The sequence below is a fragment of the Argiope bruennichi genome, chromosome 7 (assembly GCF_947563725.1).
Source record: "Argiope bruennichi chromosome 7, qqArgBrue1.1, whole genome shotgun sequence".
In the NCBI taxonomy this organism is placed as follows: Eukaryota; Metazoa; Arthropoda; class Arachnida; order Araneae; family Araneidae; genus Argiope; species Argiope bruennichi.
Genome location: NC_079157.1, coordinates 128,655,203 through 128,673,974, shown reverse-complemented (window position 1 = coordinate 128,673,974; position 18,772 = coordinate 128,655,203). Strand labels below are relative to the sequence as shown.

General features: G+C 27.6%; 1 protein-coding gene across 5 annotated transcripts in view; it reads left to right on the top strand.

Moving 5' to 3' along the window:
• LOC129976053 (plexin-A2-like) overlaps window positions 1-18,772 on the top strand; it is a 575,617-nt gene that overhangs the window by 535,327 nt on the left and 21,518 nt on the right. For 4 of the 5 annotated variants that reach the window (XM_056089404.1, XM_056089407.1, XM_056089405.1 and 1 more), the window contains 17 exons: window positions 141-303; window positions 1,626-1,719; window positions 2,956-3,070; window positions 3,882-4,013; window positions 4,987-5,094; window positions 6,086-6,179; window positions 6,255-6,439; window positions 7,245-7,414; window positions 7,804-7,933; window positions 9,784-9,920; window positions 11,588-11,779; window positions 13,544-13,637; window positions 13,741-14,004; window positions 14,986-15,162; window positions 16,760-17,009; window positions 18,038-18,180; window positions 18,509-18,639. In XM_056089404.1, the coding sequence (XP_055945379.1) occupies window positions 141-303; window positions 1,626-1,719; window positions 2,956-3,070; window positions 3,882-4,013; window positions 4,987-5,094; window positions 6,086-6,179; window positions 6,255-6,439; window positions 7,245-7,414; window positions 7,804-7,933; window positions 9,784-9,920; window positions 11,588-11,779; window positions 13,544-13,637; window positions 13,741-14,004; window positions 14,986-15,162; window positions 16,760-17,009; window positions 18,038-18,180; window positions 18,509-18,639 (2,579 nt within the window). The remainder of the gene's footprint in view (window positions 1-140; window positions 304-1,625; window positions 1,720-2,955; window positions 3,071-3,881; window positions 4,014-4,986; window positions 5,095-6,085; window positions 6,180-6,254; window positions 6,440-7,244; window positions 7,415-7,803; window positions 7,934-9,783; window positions 9,921-11,587; window positions 11,780-13,543; window positions 13,638-13,740; window positions 14,005-14,985; window positions 15,163-16,759; window positions 17,010-18,037; window positions 18,181-18,508; window positions 18,640-18,772) is intronic. The other variant, XM_056089408.1, reaches the window with a different exon arrangement.

The window sequence follows — 18,772 nt, the reverse complement described above, 5'->3', positions numbered from 1 at the left end:
TCCGTCCCTAATATTGCTTTAAAAAACGGCACGTTAATATAACTAAACTAAACTTAAATATGAGTAATTTCCCATCCGATTCGCCATTTCTTCCGTTATAGATAAAGGTATAACTATTTAATGGAAATTTGTGCTTTCAGCTGAATTTAGTCATTGACAATTTGCCGGCTTTGGAAGGGCAGTTTTTCTGTGCCTTCTCTGCTCTTGGCAAAGTCCTGGTCATGAATGCTACCCGCTCTGCCAATGGAGTGAACTGCGCCACGCCTCATACGGACTCTCTACCCCCGATACCTCCAGGGGAACGTAAGTTGTTCGTTTTTCAGCCTTTATGATTAAATTGATATATTTTTATATACTTGATTATTTTCTGAGATAGTATTTTATTCGTTTTTTCTCATCCTGATGCACTAGGTTTTGAATTTCAGTACATTTGTATGTATTATTATGCTCTTGTATATTATTAAATTTTATTAAATATTGATTTAATACGAGAGATGCCATTTGGTAGTGAAATTGCTAATAATTGATTGCAAGCATCCGTAATAAGTATGATAATGTATTTAAATTAGTAAAATAATAAATAACGAAGGAAATAATAAAGATTTTCATAAGTGCACTTTTATTAGTGTACGAAAAAGCAGGAAATAATATTTTTGTCGAAATTTTGGAAGTCGTATCATAAATGTGTGAAGCCCTGAAAATAGTACAAAGAAATTTGCCACATTAAATATCATGAGAAAGGACGCTTTTAAATCTTCTTTTAAAATCAGTGCTTGTATAATATTTGAATTGCAGTCTCATAATTTGATTTTTGCTTAGACTTCTATATTCTTTATTACTATTTGTAATTTATGATATTGCTTGTGATGATGTCTGAATAAATTGAAATTTCTGGAAAGATAACTTTTTTAACCATGAAATTAATCATTGACATACATATTCTGTTCTAATTATTAACCAATCATAAAGGCTCATTGTAGAAGAAAGCTAACAAAGATCCTATAGTCATATTTTACATTATTTCATTAGATATATTTTTGAACAATTTTATTTTCTCTGTTACTGAGCAGTTAGTTAGAAAACTAAATTCCACAGGCTGTATATGGCACTTAGCTTGTAGCAAAAGTGGTTGGCAATGAATCAGTGAACAATAGAAAGTTATGTAAAATTAGATCTAGCAAATGCAAGTAGTGTACAATTCAAAATATATATTCAAATATTTTAGATTTTAACGAAAACTGTTTCTTTATTTTTAAAATTTTTCCAAAGAAATGGGGGAAATATGAAGTGTGATACTGTGGGATTTATTTTATATTTTAAACAACTGTTCATCAAATTAAAACACAGTTAATTTTTAATTAACTTTTTTTATATATTATAATTGTATGTATTTTTCCAGGAAATTATAAACTCCTTCCATTTTAGGCTGAATTTGGTCATGGGCGAAATATTAAATTAATAAAAATATTAAATCATATATTAGATTAACTTGCATCTTTGTGCAAAATAAAAATAGCCGTTGTTTTTCAGGTTTTTAAAAAGTATCAAATAAAATATGTGAACAGTTTTGTTATCCATAATAAGTGTAAAACTTCTACAAAATTGACATATTCATCATTTTACAGATCATTTTACTGCCAAACTTTCAGTGAGGATGAAAGTGGGACCTGACTTCGTAGCCACTAATTTTACTTTCTATGATTGTAGCACATATACTTCGTAAGTAAATTTGAAAGACATTTTTTCATGTAATACAGAATTTATTGTGATATATTATAATTCTGATATATATCCTTATACTATTCCGATTAAAATATACAAACTATTGTTCCACTTTAGTATAGTGGCCCTGATTTAAAGTAGGGATTATAGGATTACCCCAAAATCAATCTCTACTAATAATAAAGACGAATGTGCATGTGTGTTTGTCTGTTGCTCCTCTTCAAAAAATGCTGTTTGACTTAGAGATACCAAACTTTGCATTATATACTTTAGAGGGTGAAGATGGGTTTCCTTTGTGCAATTTTTTAAAAATTTCTTAATGTTTTTTCCATCATAACTTATGAAAATATCAGAGTATGAAGATAATTTTTCTAAAATCCTAAAATTTAAATATATATATATATCTTTTCAATGTTACTAACTTTTTGCAGTATAATGTTTTTATTTTTAATTATTAAAAAAAAATATTTTTGACTAATTTGCCATAATATATTTCATTATTCAAATTAACCTCAACTCATTTTAATTGTTGTTATTCATATTTCATTCTGGCTCTGATTATCAAAATAAGACTTGGTTTATTTTACCATGTTAAGTAGGTTTCAGTATAACCATGCTTTTAATACAAATTTTGAAATTTGATTGTTCTTCAATTAATGTTTAAATTCAGAACTAAGCAATAGCAATAGCAATTTTTTTAATGCAATCATTTTCACTCTCTGCTGCTATTTCATGTGACGTAATTATGTGTATAAGAATACAATTATATCACAGGATGAAATTAAATCACGAAATTAGAAAAATGCATAGGACAATGAACACAGAAATGTGATGCTTCTAAAATAGTATGAGTTATATGCTTATGTAAATTTGAAATTTAAAAATATTTTCCTGAAATTACACAATAAATTAATTGTAATTTGCAGCAACCATTATTATCAATAAATCAACTAGTCACCTAAAGTAGCTTGTAAATAATAAAAATAACACTCATGTTTCCTAAGAATATTATTAACAATTGGCAAACTAAGAATATTATTTCTCAATTTTTCACAATCTTAATTTTTAATGAAATTTCACTACAGCGATATATCTTGTTTGCTTGTCGATAGACTTGCAGAAGAATAAGGAAGTAATAAGAATAATTATCTTAATAAGGAAGTACTGATATTTTCAAATCCAGTTTTAATTGAGCATTTTTTCTTACCTTTGAATCACTTCTTTTTTCTACAGATGCACACAGTGTGTGTCTAGTGATTTTCCTTGTGATTGGTGTGTAACTGGTCACCGCTGCACTCATGACACTGGTGAAAATTGCAGAAATGATGTACTCGTTACCGGAGTGGCTGTAAGTATTCATATAATGTTGAACACAGTGTGACACCATTCTTAAATAATTGTATCTAGTTTGTCAAAACTTTGCAAAAAATGGTCTTTTGCTGATTTTTTAAAAATTTATTATTCTTTTGTAAGTAGTTGGTTGTATAACAGTCTGGAGTTTATTCTGTTTTATCTAAAAAATTTTGTGTAGCTTGTAGAGTTTTGATAATGAACCCTAATTCATAAAAGAATTTATTTTCCAACTCCATAGTAACATCTTGATTTATTGTAATGGAATTGCATTGTATATCTCTAATTGCAGTTTAAAATTATTAAAAGATCCTTCATAAAAGAGGAAGAGGATTAGAGGAAGTGATTTATTTATAGTTGGAAAAAGAAAGTTTGGAATTATTAGTAGTTATTACAAAAAGAATTATTTAGTAGCATTTAGAAAAGAAGAATGATTTAATAAATTTTTTGAGACAGATTTAAACCATATCTTAACTATTTTCCCTTAAAAAATTTAACTGAAAGTGAATTTTTACATTTCCATTGAAAGAAAGCCTTCTATTATATTTCCAGGCATTCTTTATATTTGATGCAAATTTCCATTATCAACAATTATGCTGAAAGAAATTGTTCTCCAAACAGATTACTGCTTTATCTCTATTCATAAAAGAAACATTTAAGGATATGGGGGAAAATATAGAAATCATTATTGGGAGCTTAAACATGTTTCATCTTGATGATACTATTTTTAACTTCCATCATTTTTTTTTCTCTACTAATAATTTAGTTATAATTTATATTATCTACATTTATCATGTTATCTATCACAGAGTGTTGGTCCAAGTATTCGATCTGGTCCAGGATTTTGTCCAAGAATCAATAAAACTGCAAATGGATCGACAGAAATTCTTGTAGCATCAGGCATCAGCAAGAGGATATCTGTCAAAGTAGACAATATACAAGTGTGTATTTGCATCACTTAACTATTATAAAGTATTGCTGATGTAACATATAGAGCATCCATTAATATCTGAGTCTAATATGAATATGCTCTGATATGCTGCATTTGTATGTGAGTGTGTAATGTGATAGTAAATAGATATTATACAGTTGAGTCTTGAAAGAAATTGAGAATTAAAAAAAGCCATAATTTTGTTTATTGTTAATTTGAGTTTTAGAGAGGAAATTTGAATTTTCGATATTTTCAGAGTCTGAGCCATGACCATTTGAGACAAATGCAGTGTAATTAAGAAAATAATTTAAGAAGGTTGGAAGTAATTTTATGAATGTGATTAAAATAGAATTATTACACTCACACTTATATATATATATATATAAAGCCAGTGTGTAATGCAGTATTATAAGATAAAGTAAATTTTATTTACTTTTGCTCATATTTTGGTACTTTGGCTTTGCTAAAATTAAAACATTATTTATTAAAATTAAAACATTAATTAGTGAAACAATACCGCATAATCTTCCTTATTCTTTATAATATTTGTGAAATGAAATCTGCCTAATAATTTGGGTTTCTGTAGCTTGCAAAAATTTTGGAAAATCCATTTTATTTTTATGGATTTGTAACGAAAAAAATTACAGTACCATGTAGCGCAATTATTTACAGCTTATTACGATCAGTTATTCATATGGATTATATTTCCAGAATGTTTAATGCAGATTATATTTGAAATTAAAATAAGCCAAACTATATCGACATATTTTTATTCCATCACAAGCAATTGATGTTGCCACTTTTTAAAAAGACAAACTGGCAAAAATAAAGATATAACTGCTACAAGCACTTTTTAAATGTTGTGTATTTTGATGAGAAGTACACTCACAAGCACAACTAAATTAATATTGAATTATGGATTGAGATTTTTTTATATTCCTGTTAATACTGCTTAATAAATATATTTCCATTTTTCTCTACAGCAGCATATTGCAAGGATGAGGTTTCTATGTCAGTTCAACATTGAAGGTCGTGTGAAGCAAGTGAATGCTCAGCTAATAGGGGAAATCATGTACTGTGAAGAAATGGTGGTAAGTAAAACTTTTTTGTGTACTTATACTTTTTTCTTTTCTTTACATTGATCGAATTAAATTTTTTTGTGATGGTGTCGTGACAGTATGAAATGATTTTATTATTACCATGTGACACAAAGATTATTAGAATTATTTAGTTATTTTTCAGAAAATACACAACTAAATAGTATATTTCTTTGGCAAAGGTTTAGTGTAAGATTCTAAACTGAAATTCATTTTTATCATTAATTTTAAAAGGACATAATTGAGTGCTATTCAGCATAATATTGTAAAAATCATTTATTTATTTTCAGTTCTTAGTGAAAGATAATAACAATATAAGCATATGCAATAGTTGCACGTTCTATCCGATTGCCTCTAAAGATAATTCTTGTCATTTTACACCTTCGGTTAAATTAAGGTGGCTCAATCTTTAGTTCTGTAAACTCATTTTTTTATTCGTGTATTCATGATATACTATATTTGATACTTTGATACATATTTGATGTACTATATATGATTTTATTTGTATTAAAAAGCAGTAAAAACATGAATGATTAAAAATGTGACCTTTTTTCCTCTTTTTTTAGTAATCCTCTAATTAGAAGCCAGTAATAAATGTGATTGATGGTAATTGTAAAAAGAAAAATCTTATATTGATGAAATAAATTTCATGATTTAGTATTCATTTTTCTTTTAATGTTACCTTCTGCTTGAAATAAAAATGTGGAAAAAATATTAAAATTTATGCAAAATTAAACTACATTAATGCATGTTGGTTAAAAAAGAATTTTGTACCTTTAGGAATGGAAAACTGGTTACAATTTTTTTAAAAACATTTTTTGATGATAATGAAAGAAAGGGGATTTCCCTCCCCACTCTCAAGAAATGGTTATTTTTATGAGCTAAATTGTTTTTAAGCATTTTTACGATAATGTAAATACTGACAATCTTGTGAGTGCTTTTTTCAGACAATGTGAAATCTAATTAAAATTTATTTACGTTGCAGTTTTCATACAGTACTCAGGCACCTAACATCACCGCAGCTTTTGCAGTTATATGGGATGTCAACAAGCCATTTGATAATCCAGAAAATATACATGGTATAATATAAAACTATTAATTTTTTTTTTTTTTTTACTATGAACTTCTATAGGCTCATTTCCATTTCTTTTTAGTGCTTATCTTCCGATGTTCTGGTATGGCCCAAAGCTGTGGTATCTGTTTGGAACTCCCTGAAAAATACAAATGTGGTTGGTGTCAGGACACAGACAACTCCTGTGAAGTTTATGAACATTGTAACCGTCTACCAACATTGTGGTTAGATAGAAAGCAAACCTGTCCTAATCCGCAAATACTTTCAGTATGTAAAGTTTTGATTGTATATCAAAAAATTTATTATTTTGTTTTTACATTACTAACACAATTATTATATTATCTCTGTCATGTGTGAGAAATACAATACTTCCTTTAAGAATTCTTCTAAATTTCTCATTTAATTTGCTTTCATAGATGTCAATTACCTTCAGTAACATAGAAACTTAAAAAGAGAATGATTTCAAAGGAGTATGCAGAACATGTTATCTTGACATGTAATACATAAACTATGCTGAAACTCTTTTAAGATTGCACATCTGTTTCATGGTTTGAAAACTGGGAGAAATTCAACCACTGAGGAGTATTTTAGAATGCTTCATTGTGTTTTGAACTTTCTGGCAGATATTAAAAAAAGAAACAAAACAAACAAAAAGAATTGGGAAGAATGTTTTTTTTTTTAAATATACAATGAAAATAAATTTTGGATAAATTGGAAGCCATGAAAAAGTATTTTATGTTTTGAAAAAATTAGGAATTTAATGAAATAATGATCCATAAAACGTTAGCTAAAGATAAACGCCCTCAATCAATGATGTATTAATGTCATGATGAAGAAAACTATGTATGTCTTATATCTTAATGCATTTAGTAGATAATGCTTTACTGAAGATATTTTTTTTTTAAACGTAGTATAGTGTAGTATATAAAAAATAGTAGAGTAATTTTTTTCTAACTAAATTTGGAACTTAGGACCCTTTTTTGCTGTGTTTCTTATAATTTGTCATTTTCTAGAAAAATAATAAAGTGGATGATAATAATATAGTGCTTTTTTTTTTCCTTCTTTTTCATAGTTTTCTCCCAAATCTGGTCCATGGGAAGGTGGTACAAATATTACAATTAAAGGTATCAACCTGGGTCGAGTGTTTCAAGATATTGCCAATAATGTTCGAGTAATACATGAAGATCGTAAGGTTATTGCTGAGTGTGTACCACATGAAGAGCTCTATGTTAAGACAACACAGTAAGATTTTCACATCTTTATCTTGTATAAAATTGAATTCAATGAATGAAAAAATAGTTTTCAATTTGAGGCTTTTCTTCACTACAAATTATTTTCTGTTTAAAATATTGCTTTAAATTAAGAATAATTCTGAAATATTATTTCGTAATCTTGGTTAATTAAATATTATATTTTTTTTATTTATCATTATACAAGATTTCTAATTGTGCCTTCTCGTTTAAAAAAATTTTTTTTTTGTTAGAATTATTCTTAAAATATCATTAAGAGCATTGCTTTAGTATGTTAGTTCTAATAGTAACAAAGAGTCAGAAAGCTCAAATTTTTGTGTGTCCCAGTTATATTTCTCCATAAACATTTTTGAATAAATAATCTCTAATCACTTTTTATAGGATTGTGTGCCATGTTGAGAAGCCACCCAATTTGACTACAGGTTTGATTAGTGGACCTATGACGGGTTTTATAGAAGTAAAAGTTCAGAACGACTATACTGCTAGATCAAGAGAACAGTATTCTTTTGTTGTAAGTAAAATGTTTAATTCATTTTTGTTTAAATGTTATTTGAGATGCTACTTCAAATTTGGGACCAATTTCTGAAGTTGAATTTTCGCATTTATCGCATCATAATTTTTATGCTCTTATTTTTTCATAAAGATATGCTGCAACTTGAATAGCCTAAAACATAATTATTTTATATTGGCAAACGCTTCATTCTGATTTATATTATTAGATTAATGTTATTTAAACATATCTTATTAATATTTAATGTAATGCATTTGTTGTGTGTGTCCATACGAAATATATCCAGTTGACTGATGATCAGAATAAGAAATGAAATATCTAATAAAGATGCCCATTCATTTTTTTTTTTTTAAATTATGGACTAAAATTTTTGTCATCATTAGGAAAATTTTAGTCATTAATTGCACATAGAATATAGTTTGACGTAAGGCATTATTTATAACTTTCTTTTATACCTTATTTCATCAAAGTTCAGATTCATTAGTTAATCACTGTGTTATGACTCAGAACTCTACTTTCGTTTTAAAATCAATTTACTATTGCGCAGCACAATACGCGATAGTCTCTTGAGTCTGTTCACTGATGTAGACCGAAATTCATCAAATAATCCGTACATCACAAAGATGAATACATAATTCAACTTAACTTAAAATTGGATTGCGAGATTCTACATTGGAATACAATGCAGTGTAAATTCTAAAATGAAAACAAACGAGGAATGTGAAATAAAGAATGTCATCACAAAGATGCATAAATTCGGTTATTTTCATTCATAGTAATGAACAGAGAAAAAACCTCTTTAATTTTGCAATTTTTCACATTCTATAAATTAAAAGACAAATTATCCAGTATTAATTTAAATGATAATGTTGAAGAATGTGAAAAAGTTATATCACCTGTCTTTAAAGAATTGAAAAACTTGTTTTGTTTTTCAGAACACGAGTGAAGGAACAATCAATGAGTTCACTTTGAAACATAATGCTGTATTTAATATTCATGAGCAGCCAGTTCATCAAGGGAGAATTTAAAATTTTGATCAAGTATTTGAGTGCAGTTATATAATGTCAGTTGGAAACTGTTGAAATAAAAACTGGTTGCCTAATTTGCTATATCATTCATTTTGGAACTTGTAATGAATCATTCTGGGACATGCTGTGAAATGCATTTCATCGAGATTTGATGCTTTTAAAACCAGGACCTTTCTTTTTGTAATGCTTTTAACAAGCAAACTTTATAATAAACATTGTAAAATAATTTTTTAAGAAACTTTCCAAATCATTAATTTTTGTAGTTAACCCATTATTTCAAAACAATTGATTAAAAATTATGGAATTAATATTTCTATGCTGCATTGTTGGTGAAAAAAATAGATCTTGTCCTGTTAGTTATATTTAATAAAATATATTTGACATTTTAATGGTTTAAAATTATGATGTGTTCTTCTATAAGGTTCTTCTATACCCTAGAGATGGCTCTCAAATTGATCTAAAATAGTGATATTCAAATATTCCTAAATCGGTTTTAATCGCTAATTACTTTTATTGTTTAAATATTATTGTATTAAGGTTATTTTATTAAATATTAGTATTAAGTTTGAAGAAATGCATAAAAATTTTGACTTGGTAAGGGTTTTTTTTCCCCCAGCATAACATTTATTAATCCGACATAAAATAAGCTAACATATAGTTATTTATTTCATTTCAAGCATTATTCCAATCTGAAATATATGCCTTTATCAAACAATTTAAAAATTGGCTTTCAGGCCACATTTAAAATGGTCACCTTGTATATATTTTTTTCAATTCAATAATGTTTAAATACTTCCCCCCCCCCCTTTTTTTTTCTTTCAGAATCCAAGAATCACATCCATAAAACCCAGTAAAGGACCAAAATCTGGTGGAACTATTTTAGAGATTTGGGGTCTTCATATGGATGCTGGAAGTCGTGCTGAGGCATTTGTGGGTGCATTACCTTGCAATGTTACTAGGTAAGTTCACACAGAAATTACTTGTTTGGATTCTATGAGTTTTTATACTTTATTTGACAAATATTGTCTCTTCTGCAACTGAAAAAAAGTTTATAGTTGAGTTGCAGAAAGCAGATTTTTTTTTTTTTTCATTTGGTGCTTTTTTTTTATTATTATTATTTGGTGCTATTTTGATTTTCTGTGGTTTACAAAATAATTAATTTTTTTTGATAATTACTGAATTAGTGATATTTAGAAACAACTTCATAACTGAAAGATCGCTATTCTAATTCTCAGTTTCACAGAAGAAATGTCTTGTAATGTGTGACTCGTGCACATTAAATCCTTGAAGGATCCATCATTCTTCCATTAATACAGTTGTTATGACTCGGAACTCTACTTTCGTTTTGAAATCAGTTTATTTTTGCACAACGCAAGACAGAGAATTTCATGAGGTTATTTACATAAGGATGATAGAAACTGATCAGAGTACTTACAGATGAAGTACTCTTAAATTGATCAAATGATCCCTACATCAAAGAGATGAAAATAACGTAACATACAAAATTCTTTTCTTAAAGCAAACGCAGCATATTCTACTTAACTGGAAAAAGGATTCTACACATGCATATTCTATAAAACCGGATTGCAATATTCCAAGCTGGTATAAAATGCAACGCAAACTCTAAAAGGAAAATAAACAGGAAATATAAAATTTATTAGGAGTGGCAACCAGTGTTGAAATTCATAATAATTAGATAACATAAGATTATTCGCCATCCCAGGGATCGTCTTCATAACACTTAGCCAATATCTAATGGCAAAGTTGGTTCTAAAATGGCTTTTTGTCTATCACATAGGGATATTAATATAATTAAATTTTAACTTTTTTGAAATTTAACTTTTTGAATTTTAACTTTTTTTGTCAAATCAATTTATATCTATGATATTACATTTTAATCAACATTAGTATATTCTGGAATGAAAGTTTTTTTTTTTCGCAGATATTTTTTATAATGTTTCAGTTATTAGAAATTATTTCTTTGAGTGTTCATTTTAGATAGCATTTCCAGGTTTTTACTCTCTAAAAATTTTGGATGCTTGATGTGTGAGGCTTTTTAGTCCCATGGAGTTTAACATCTTGTTGACTTATCACAAGTAAACTCATGATCAATGTGCTCCCCCCCCCATCAATATTGTTGGGACAGTGAGTGCCCTTACAGAGAGCATAATGTTTTTTAAATCTTTAGTGCCTGTGTGCAGTGAATTTTTTTTAATTGTTATAAATTATGTTTTGTCATTCAAATTTGCTATATATATATTTTTATTTGGTAAAAATATTGTTTTAAATTAGCCATCTTTTAGAAGCTATATTTTATGATCAAATTTTGGTTTTCATTTTGTAGTTGGAGTATTATAGAAGTATTAAAGAGATTTAAAAGTATGATATAATTGTCAAATTTGATTTTTTTTTCAAACAATAACCTGGTGCATTTGATATTAGATTTAACATGATTAAGATTATATGTTTGGAAAAAGTCTTCAGAAATTTTCATGGACGCCGTATTGTGTTCTTAAGTCTAACAAAAGTGTTATGAAGTATTATATCTGTATGTTTCTCAAGTTAAAAAAATCATAATTCTAATTTATTACCTCATTTAATTTTTCTTTTCTTTTTTTCGTCAAAGCCGTGATGCAAACAAAGCAGTTTGCATTACTTCCGCTTCCAAAGAGACAGTACCTCAAACAGTGCGGATCAAATTCGATAATGGTTTAAGAGTTTTTGAAGATTACAAATTCTTATATGTTGAAGATCCTTCAATCACTTATGTTGAATCCGGATCTACTGGACAAAGGGGTATTCCTAAAGGCATTCCAAGGTAAAATATTAGAATTCCTATCAACTCTTTTAACTCAACATGTTATATAGTTTGATGATTGCAATCGCCAAATTGGCGAAATTTTTTCTCGACACTTTTGGGTTACCATTACAACCCATAAGCACTAAAATAACTCAATTTCCTTTAAAAAAAGTAGATCATTTAATTTAAAATCATTTTTTTCTTTCATGTAAAAAATATAAACAATAGAAATAAAACCATTAAATTTGATGATATGTAGTGATTTATCGCTTGCGCCTGGCTAATAAAAAGTTCACTTTTTTTTTTCCTTTGAGAATGCATATTCAAATATGAATTGACGCCGGTGGTTTAAGAAAATGCTCCATAAATTCTTGTCTTATGTACAGAATAGATAGTAACTAGAATGGCTCTATGTTCGCTGTTTGAACATGGAATGTTTGAAAAAAAATTTACAAATATTTAAGGTTAAAATTATATTGTGTAGCCTCTAATATTACAAAAATGAAATATCTACTTGCAAATTTAACATAAAAAATGACTTGACATAACACTTCATTTAGTGTATCAATTGCAATATTTTGTTTTTATGAAAGTTCTAAGGATTTAAAGTATCTAATAATATTAAAGAAGGTTTTTTTGGGTAGCGTTATTATGTAAAACGTTCACAACTTTCTAAAATGAGAGCTCAGATACAGAATCGAGAAAACCTTTTGAAACCATAGTGGTCCATTTTCCACCTGTGAGGTTTTTTTATTATGTGAGAACATGATGGTTGTTTTGGTTTAGAGTTTTTGCAGCCTTAAAATGCGATTGCAGAAAAATGGCGATATATCGCTTTTCCAGCATGAATTTTTCGCTTTTAGTTTTGTTAGAAAATTATAAAGAAGCTTGTCACATTCGGAGACTTATAGCCAACAAAAAGTTACAACTTTCCCATTTTCCGATTCTCCTGTCTGACCAATAAAGGGCAAATTCGTAAGAATCTATCGCCCGAAGAAGCATAGAGAAGAAAAGGGGAATGAACGCAAAACAGCAAGGAGAGGCCTCGAAAGTTTATATATATATTATTTTTAATTTTCAATTTTTCTAGCTGGCAAAAAGAAATTTTAGAGCTCGAACGATTTTGAGATAAGGGGAAAAAACTAAAACAAAACATCGTTTTCTAAATATTGACGCATGTGTGATCTGATAGTCAAGTGATTGTTCTAACTGGTGTTTGCATTTAAAAAAAAAAAAAGGAGGGGCACTAAGAAAAAAAATTATAACTCATTTGATGATCAAAAACCTTTGCTTTTTTAATTGTTGTGATTAAAAAGTATGAGTCATGTGAGAACATGTTTTTTTTTTTTTTTTTTTTTTTTTTTTTTTTGTTGGATGAATACCACATCACATAAAAAAATAATGTTCTCATATGATAAATTGAAATTTGCTATGACAAATTTCAGTTTTTGTTAAAATATTTTTAAAGCTTTTTTTTTTTTACTTTATTTTTTTAAGGCTTTTAAGATAAATCCCTCCCCCCAAATGCAAAAATTTCATCACCTTGTAAATTAACAACTAGGCCTTTGACAAGACTGGACATTGTTTTTAAGAATGTTTTATATTTTTGAATTACTCTTAATTTACTTACTTTACTTTCTTTGTCAATTATTTTTTTTCCCCTTTCAAGTTATTATAGAATAGCAATTTTTGAGTAATTCTACATGATCCTGTGAAGCACTTTATATAATTTTGAATTCATTGTAATATGTTTAAAATTACAATTCCATATTCTTCTTTTAGTGGTGGAATAACCATAAGTGTAAAAGGAACCAATTTGAATGCTGTGCAGTATCCTTATATGTATACAATAGTTGAAGGAGAAGAATATAATAGTGTAAGTTATTAGTTTGTAATATTTTTTGCAGTTTAGTATTATACTCATTAAAAATCACACTCATTAAAAATATGTATCATAAATTGCTTTTTACTTTCTTTAGAGCTGCATTGTGGAATCTCAAACCGAAATGAAATGTAAAAGTCCCAGAGTTCCAGCGGAAAAACTTGATTTCTCAGGTGATGATATGGATGCTCATCCCATTGAATTGGAGTATGGATTCAAAATGGATTATGTGGCTCAAGTGCAGAATCTCAGCTCTAATCCAAGATATTCCAAATTTATGATGTATCCAGATCCTATTTATTATCCATTTTCTGAAAAGAATGGAATCAAGTACTACAAAAGTGATTACCTTACTATAAATGTAAGAAACATTTTCGGTTTTTTAGGAATTTTTCACAGTTGTTTTCTGAACTTATATATATTTAAATCAATAAAATCATTTTTAATGATATCCTCAGAATTTACTTTGAAGTCTTCTTTATTTTCTGTGTATCTCATGCCATATGCATGTTTTATATACATAGATAGAACTTTTGTATTTCCATGTAAATTATATATTTTTAATATATTAAAGTTTCGGAGTTGGATATCTTTGCTCTTTTTCCTATCCCTGTCTTTCTTTCTACTAAATTTTTTGGAAGCTGGGAATAAGATCCACATCTTTGCTCAATCTCCTTAAGAGATACATCTTGATTTTCATGGCAACCACTTTTAAAATGATGCCAAGCTAGTGAAACCCAAAGTGAAATTGTGTATTGCTGCTCTTAGTTTAGCTACTTTGGCTTTTTATTTTAAAGATAATTTGGCAGGTTTATCATGGTCGCCTTGAAAATCAAATTGTACTGAAAAAGGCTTAAAAGATATATAATAGAAAAACCTTGTTTAAAGCATTGCTGTTATTAAATATTTAGCTGAAATTTATCAGATTTTGACATTTTGTTTTTAACTAAAATTATTTTAATAAGCTCCCAATTTATATAATACTCAACTTTTGTATTTCTTTCACAATAATATTCTAAAGTAATACTCAGTGAATGTAGATAACTTACATTTATTCATAATATGTGCCTAATTATTATATTTCGTAAAGTTTAATATTTATATATTTGACATTTGTCAAGTGTTCATGAACATATGTACCATGTTTACATATATATTTAAAAAAATTCTTCCATGTTATTGGTATAACTCTTGTTAATCTTGAAGTAGGAAAGAAAAATATTACCAGTTAGTTCAGTCATCTATCTAATTAATCTATGTTGAAAGCATTTCTTTGAAAAGTCATGCAATTTTTTTAATAACATCTGTTCATTTTTAAAAAATTTTTTTACTTCATTTCCAGGGAATGAATTTAGATAGAGCTTCACAGGAAACTGATGTAGTTGTTCGCATAGGGACGAGTTACTGCAATGTGACTTCACTCTCTCGTTCTCAGTTGACTTGCCGCCCTCCCACTACCCAACCTGCAGCAAGAGATGCCAATGGGAAACCAGATCCCAGCAAGATTCCTGAAGTGGTGGTAAGTTTATTTATATTAGTTTTATTTGAGAATGCTTAGGCTATCCTAAAGCATCTATCAATGGTACCCAGGGTTTGTAATATTATTTTCCTTTTTATTTAACCCATTTGCGCCGAATAACGAGCTACACTCATGATGCATTATTGAATCCAAAATGCATAGTAATAAGTCAGATTTATGCATGATTTGCGATATTTTGCCTGCAAGTTATGATAGGTCAATTGCACTGTGGATGTATGGTGATTGATTTTATGTTACTATCTTTCAATATAATTACAAAATAAAGCATCTTGTGCCTATTATGAATAAGCATAACAATAATTGAGAATATAGTGATATTCACGATTTCAGTTTTTGTAAAAACATAAAAATGATTTTAGACGTTTATCTTACGATGATTTTGATGACAACATAAAAATGTAACTACAAATAATGTATTTTAACAAAAAGGTATTTTCATGACGACATAAAAATGTACATCAACAAGTGAAATTGCCTGGAATTGGGTTCTTGCCAAAATATCTTGCCAACTGAACAACATGCTCTTTTATAATTCTCTGTTTTTTTTTCTTATATATTATATCTCTCTATTTGTACATACTCCTCTAATTAAGTTTCAAGTATTTTTTTTAATACTTCATTATTACATCATCATACAATTATTCAAACATCTTGTCTTTAGTATATACAAAATGAATACCATATGAGTGCTTAGCAGCAGAATTTTCTTCCAATTTTTCTAAAATTTTTGTACAATAGTATTAGTTTTTATCAGAATTTTAATTTTCTTGCATAAAAAGTTTATAAAAGGGACTGTATTTTAATTTTTCTCTACAAATGTTTGGCTTCCAAATTTTTAAGAATCTTTACATTTTTTAGTTCTACTTGTTCAAGAAAAAGATTATTTTGAAATATGACTGTGTCTACAATCACAATAACTCAAAAATATAACAGGATAAGCAAGAGAAATTTGGTATACTGTCGTTAAGTCGAAATAGTTTGGATTTCGCAGAAATTTGATAAAAATATTCAAAAAAGTTTTCTTTTCTTCTCATCCATAGATTTATGAATACAAAAAAAATTATGAACTCAAAGAATTAGATGAATAAAATTTAGTCCATGGTTTAATGCCAGATTTAGATATCTGTGTTAAATTTGCAGTATTAAATTATAGATTTAATAATATCTATAATAATTTATAATATCTAATAATAATTTATAATTTTAAATTATAGATTTAATACTACAAAGGTTTGCTTGTCTTATCAATATGTCTATTCATATATGTATATAAACATGATAACTCAAAAATGCAACAAGTTGTTTAAATGAAATTCAGTATGCAATTTTAGCTGTATATTTATATCAAACGTTGGACCTAGCTAGTCAGAGGAAGAAGTAAAACTTACTCCTCAATTTCCTTCTTAATGTTGCCTTGTTTTAAAATGGAAATATTACTGATGTCAAGGGGCAAAAAAACTTCATTTGGTTGATAAAGGCAATTATAACAAATATTAATCAAAAGTATATCAGTAAATAATATTTATTTATTTTTGACTGATTTCAGTTTTAAAGTTAATTCTTGCTTTACATGCAGGTTGAAGTGGGTGATCATTTGAAATTTACCATTGGCAAACTTAGTTATGAATTGCCCTCCAGTCAAGATGCTACGCTGACAAAACCAGTGATAATTGGTGTGATCACAGGTGCTTGCATTCTGGTTGTAATCGTCATAATTATTCTTATTGCTTATCGTCGCAAATCCACAGAGAGCAGTCGTGTTCTCAAAAACATGCAGGAACAAATGGATGTTTTAGAGTTGAGGGTGGCCAGTGAATGTAAAGAGGGTAAGTAACTTTTCAGCTCTTAAATTTCTCCCGGATAAACTGTTTTATGCTATATCTATGATAAAGCATTATTGAAATATTATTTTGTTATTCTTTTAATGCAGTAAGTATATTTATATCAGATAAAATCATTAATTCCTGAAATTAATTTTAAAAGTTTCAATAAAAAATATACTGATAAAAAGTTGTTTAATATTTTATTATAGCTTTCATATTTTATAAAGCATCTTGTATTTAAAAAATTTAGCTATTAAGCTATGATTTTTTTCTTTCAAAATAAAGTAAACAAAATAAAACAAACAGAAAGTAAACAAAAAGACTAAAGATTTAGCTTTTATACATTTTTAGTCAGTTTTTCACTTGCAGCCTAATGTGAAGTTTTGAAATTTTGTGTTATTTTCTCTTATTTTAATAGGATTAGCTATTTTGCAAATTTTCTTTAAAAAATTGTTCTTTATATTTTAACAAACCTATAGTAAAATTATCTAAATTTTTAGGCACAAATCATTTGTTATGCCACAAACAATTATCTTATAGCTGATATGGGAAATAAAATTGTGGCCATTGAGACTATTTTCTTCCCAAGATCCTTTCCTCTCTGTATTTGTAAATATTGTGCACTTATATATTCTTAGTGACAGTTCAGTATATTAATATTTTTGGAAATTAATTATCATTGATCCTAAGTCCCGCCATACTGAATGTATGAAAAATTGATTTCAACATCTCATAATATTTATAATGAATTATTAAAGATTGAAAAGTAGAGAATTATAATTAAAGAAACTCTACCTTTTAATGTAATAATAAAAGTATGTTTTTAAAAAAATTGCTTTTATTTATTGACTTTCTCTAAAAGGGATAAAATTCAATATTCTCAGCATTAAAAATATTGTAAAAGTTATAATAAATTATATATTAATTATGCAAAAATTATAAACAATGTTTGTTATCAACCATTTCATTTGTTTTCAGGTCATGACAATGACATATTTTCATGTGATTTTTTCCCCCATTTTTTCATGTAGCATTTGCTGAACTTCAAACTGAGATGACTGATTTAACAAGTGATTTGACAACAGGTGGTATTCCATTCCTTGATTACAGAACTTATGCAATGAAAGTGCTGCTGCCTAATAATGATGACCATTCAGTTCTTAGAGATATGCAGGTATAACCATATTTCTATACTAATATTTTTAGTATCTTCCTTTTAAAGATCTCAGCAGGGGAGCGTAATATTTTTGTAATCATCAGAAAATGAAGAATACTCTTTCTTAAGTCTTCAGTTGTAAAATTTTAATTTATGCATTTTTCTCTCTTTTTGAAATGTATTAAAATTGTAATTCTATTTATTGTAATTTCTGTAATTCTATTAAAATTTATCTGTATATTAAACATTAATATAGTCATATTAATAATTATTATAAAATCTTGTTATTGTTCGTAATTTTTGTTTTGCCCGAATTACATTGTATCTTTTGATTCCTCTATTGTAGATCGATCCCATTAAGAAACCTTACATAGAAAAAGGCCTACGTCTCTTTGGACAATTAATAATGAACAAAACTTTTCTGCTTCTATTTATACGTACTCTGGAATCAAATCGATATTTCTCTATGAGAGACAGGTAATTGAATTTTTTTTATGGATCTCTGAATCAAAATGTTTTAATGGAATATTGTATTATTATATTAGATTATGATTGAACTTTTATTATTTTAAAATTTTGAAAATTGAAAGTAATATATATTTATCATAAA